The 4,165-nt window shown below is 27.4% G+C and overlaps 1 protein-coding gene across 1 annotated transcript in view; it reads left to right on the forward strand.

Moving 5' to 3' along the window:
* The window catches only part of LOC106679842 (legumain), a 13,359-nt gene that overhangs the window by 2,733 nt on the left and 6,461 nt on the right, over positions 1-4,165 (forward strand). The window contains exons 2-5 of the mRNA XM_014419211.2: positions 882-979; positions 1,043-1,124; positions 2,304-2,389; positions 2,457-2,595. Of these exons, the coding sequence (XP_014274697.1) occupies positions 882-979; positions 1,043-1,124; positions 2,304-2,389; positions 2,457-2,595 (405 nt within the window). The remainder of the gene's footprint in view (positions 1-881; positions 980-1,042; positions 1,125-2,303; positions 2,390-2,456; positions 2,596-4,165) is intronic.

A 4,165-nucleotide genomic window follows, 5' to 3' on the forward strand; every position in this document is an offset into this window, starting at 1 on the left:
CTTATTATATCTTACTTTTTTACATTTTATACCCCTGTTATTTTACACTTATGTTTTTGTTTTCTTTTTGTAAATATGTGTTTGTATATTTTTTAGCTCTTACGAAGCCCTGCAACGTGGGGCGAAACGTTGGCTCAATAAAATAGTATATTCTACTATTTGAGTTTTTTTGACCGCACCCGGACCATATTCCTTTCATCTTTACACACGGTCAATCAATAATCTTCCACTAAAAAGAATTATAAATAAATTTATAGAGCCTTAGGTTACTATACAGTAACTTACGGTATAAACGGAACTATGAATTATGATATAATGTCGGAATAATCTAAAAGAATATGAGTAAGAATTGGTGTAAAATAAACAAACAAAAATATAAATTTTTTACTTAACATACAATAAAAATGTTTTAAAAACTACTACGTAAATCTAATTCAAACCAAGAATGCAATTTTTAATTGTTTTAAAGATTAATTTGTACTATGTGAAATATATATTCTCCTAGCTTAAGAAATATATCAAATTTTTATATTTTAAATAATTTAAAATGAATTGATACTACTTTTGTAACGCACTGTACTTTTTTTCCATGCAATTATTATAGAAAAAGTACTAGAAGACAAATATTTCTAGAACTTTAAAGTGCTAACTTATGTTTTGAATTTTCACATTTAATTATAATTGCTTAAAATTGTCTAAATTTTTAAACATATCGCTTGCTTAAATAGTGGTGCATCTGACAAAAAAGTTTGTATTTCATTATTGTTTTGAAATAATAAAATTAGTAGAAGGGTGAGAAAAAAAAGGATTATTTTTTATATACTGAAAAAATTTACAAATTTTTAACATAAAATTTGAAATCTTCCAATTTTTAATTTCAGGCCGATATCTGCCATGCTTACCAAATTCTGCACAGTAATGGAATCCCCGATGAGAACATCATTGTAATGATGTCTGACGATATTGCCTTAAATCAAAAGTATGATTCGTGTTGCTATATTTTATTTATTTTTTTAAAAATTAAATCTTAGTTTTGTTTTAGTAATCCAACTCCTGGTGTGATAATCAATTATCCGGGCGGACCAGATGTCTACAAAGGTGTGCCGAAAGATTTCACTGGAAAGGTAAGTTGATTTGATGATTTCAACAATTTTTTTTATTCTCCTCAAGGACATTGTTCCTTGTTATTTAGTCACGATGCTCTCGAAAAATATTCTTCCGGATTACTGGGCCCCACAGATTGCCAAAAGTATGAGGCTTCCATAGGGGATGGTATGAAAGGTGAAACATGAAAAATAAAAACTGATGTTGAGAAAGTATTAGGATTTTGTATTGAGAATCAATGATATAATGATCAAATCGGCCATATTTAAAGGATAAAAATTGGGTGATAAATGGTAGGGTAAGAAACCAAATAAAAGTATCTTTGGCTGAAAGATTTGGCCGAAATACATAAAGGATATTGATATTGAAATCAACAGGGATTAAGATAGTGGAAGAAATATCATAGACTAGCTGGACTATTGAACATTCAATGTCTTTTTTTATGCTTCTCAAGGACATTGTTCCTCATTATTTAGTCATGATACTCTTTAAAAAGATCCTTCTAGATAACTGGATCCCACAGTTTTGGTAATAAAGAAATAAAAAAATAATTGATAGAGAATAAAGAAATAAAAATAATTGGTAATAAAGAAATAAAAAAATAATGAAAGGCGACAGCATAACGAAAATTATTCATATTTTACTGAATATGTTTATATGAATTCAATTACAGGTTTGCAAGGTAAACTCTTTGATGTTTTAGATTGATTACTTTTTTCAAACCTGGCAGAACCAAAAACTTTTCCTTCGTCATTTTTTACATGAATGATATAAATATATTTTTTTTTTTATGAAAAATATAAATAATTTTTACAATGAAATATTCTTAAAAAAATTTATAAATAAGAGTAATTGAGTAATTAAATAAAATATTTGAGTTCTCCTTAAATAACAGAATCTTTTAGAAGTATCATGCGTTCAACACCCGCATCGTTCTTAAACTATTAATGTCGAAATTTAATAAATTTGAAATATTTAATTATCAATATTATTGACAGTAATAAAATATGAATGAAACAATTTAAAAAAATGCAATAAAGATTGAATCATATCATTTGATCAATTAATTGTTATTATATTATCTAAACAAATATACTTTATTAATTTTATTAAAAAATTAGAAATTTTATTATATCATAGTTTTTGCTGTCTTAGCAGTGAATATATAAATAAGTTGACTTGTTTTCTTTTTTCTATAGGATGTTACTGCCAAAAATTTTTTAAATGTTCTGACTGGGAACAAAACTGCCATGAGGGGTATAGGAAGTGGCAGAGTTATTGAAAGGTATTGTTTTATTATTATTTTTACATGATATCATATCCGTTGTAACTTAGTATTTAATCTTTTCTAGTGGTCCCGATGACTTGGTTTTTGTAAACTTTGTAGACCACGGTGGTCCAGGAGTCCTTTATTTTCCTAATGAAGATCTGCTTGCAGATGGTTTTCTCAAGGCAATAAACTCGATGTCAACTGAATCGAAGTATTCAAAGGTTTGCATACCACTGACGATATTATCAGGAATAAGTTTGCTATAGAATGAAAGTTATATTCGTCTGAATTTAAATTAACTGAATATTTGTTTTCCTTCTTTGGGTATATTTGTAGAACACACACTTGAATATGGAATTGCCTAATATTATAACAATAGGTATGGTAAAATACATTAGGCATTGTTTTATATTATTAGTTTTGTAAAAGAAACAAAGAAGTCTCTTTTATAAGAAGTTTGATTCAAATGACATGCACTGTCTAATGAGATTCCTGGTAAATGTCAAATCAGGAAAAGTGTCCACCTTAGGAAACTCTGTCTGTCTCTTTCAACATAATGGCTTGATTTATTATTTACTAGATCCCATTCAATTGTGTCTTTCCCCTTAAATTTCAAGTTGTTATAATTACTCAATGTATTATACAAGTTATATAAGTGTTATATAACATATATATTATTATAAATAAGTGTAATATATACGTTTATTAGGTTATATTATGATAAATCCTGTATATTACATAAGTATTATATAAATTATAAATGGAAAAGGGGCATGGTATACTGTACCCACAATACTGAATGTTTGTGCGGGCTTACAGGCTTCTTTAAATGCAGGGGCCAACGCATGTACCATACCCTGTATATGTCTCATGTCTCAATGGTAGACATTTGTGGATGATTCACTGCACACTATCATTTTGCTGTTGCGAATTAGTTTTTCTCCTTTACATGGTAAATTATATTTTCAATATAATAACGTTTGTCTTAAGTTTTTTATTTATTATTACTACGGATGAATGTGGTGATTTTTTTCTTTAAAAAGATAATAAAAAACAACAGAAAACAGAAATTGAAATAAATCAATTAAGTTGCATAATAATTGAAGATTTTATGGTATTCGATGCTATAAGAAATAGTACTATTATTTTATAATTACTTCGATAATTATAATTGAATCAGTTATTAAAAAAAAAGAGACATGCACTATTAGTTAAAATATCCCATGTGACATTTCTGCGGAATCAATTAGTTAAAGAAGTGTTTGTTAAGTAATATTCACTTAAATATTATATTAAAGCCTAAATATTTGCTTAAGCTACTGCATCTGGTATTAAATATATATATATATTGTAATATGCTCTTTTTGAGTAAATAATATATTTTGATGTATAAAGGGTTTTGATATGTTTTATTTTATGTATAATTTTAATATTGTTATTTGATATTTTAAATTAAAAAGCAAGCTAACCAGTTTTCTTTGTCTAAAAGAAATACGTTGGTTTTTTAAACAAGAAAGATGGCGGTGGACATCCTTCCAAAGTGTTCGTTGGGTTGTTTGTGTTAAGATGGACTGAAGTTTTTCAACCTTTATTGTTTCTATACAGTAATTATAGAAAAAGAAAAATCAAACATGAAATAGAAAAACATAACAATTGTCAATAGACTGTTCGCATCACAAACCATGGCAAATAAAGCGGATCGATTGTAACAAAATCGATTATTTTGGATTGATCAGTAAATATCAAAGATAGCGGAGAGGAGATGGGCTTGGGATTTGGGTCTATGGCGCC

Source organism: Halyomorpha halys, unplaced genomic scaffold (genome assembly GCF_000696795.3).
Source record: "Halyomorpha halys isolate HHAL.00 unplaced genomic scaffold, Hhal_1.1 Scaffold223.1, whole genome shotgun sequence".
Classification (NCBI taxonomy): domain Eukaryota; kingdom Metazoa; phylum Arthropoda; class Insecta; order Hemiptera; family Pentatomidae; genus Halyomorpha; species Halyomorpha halys.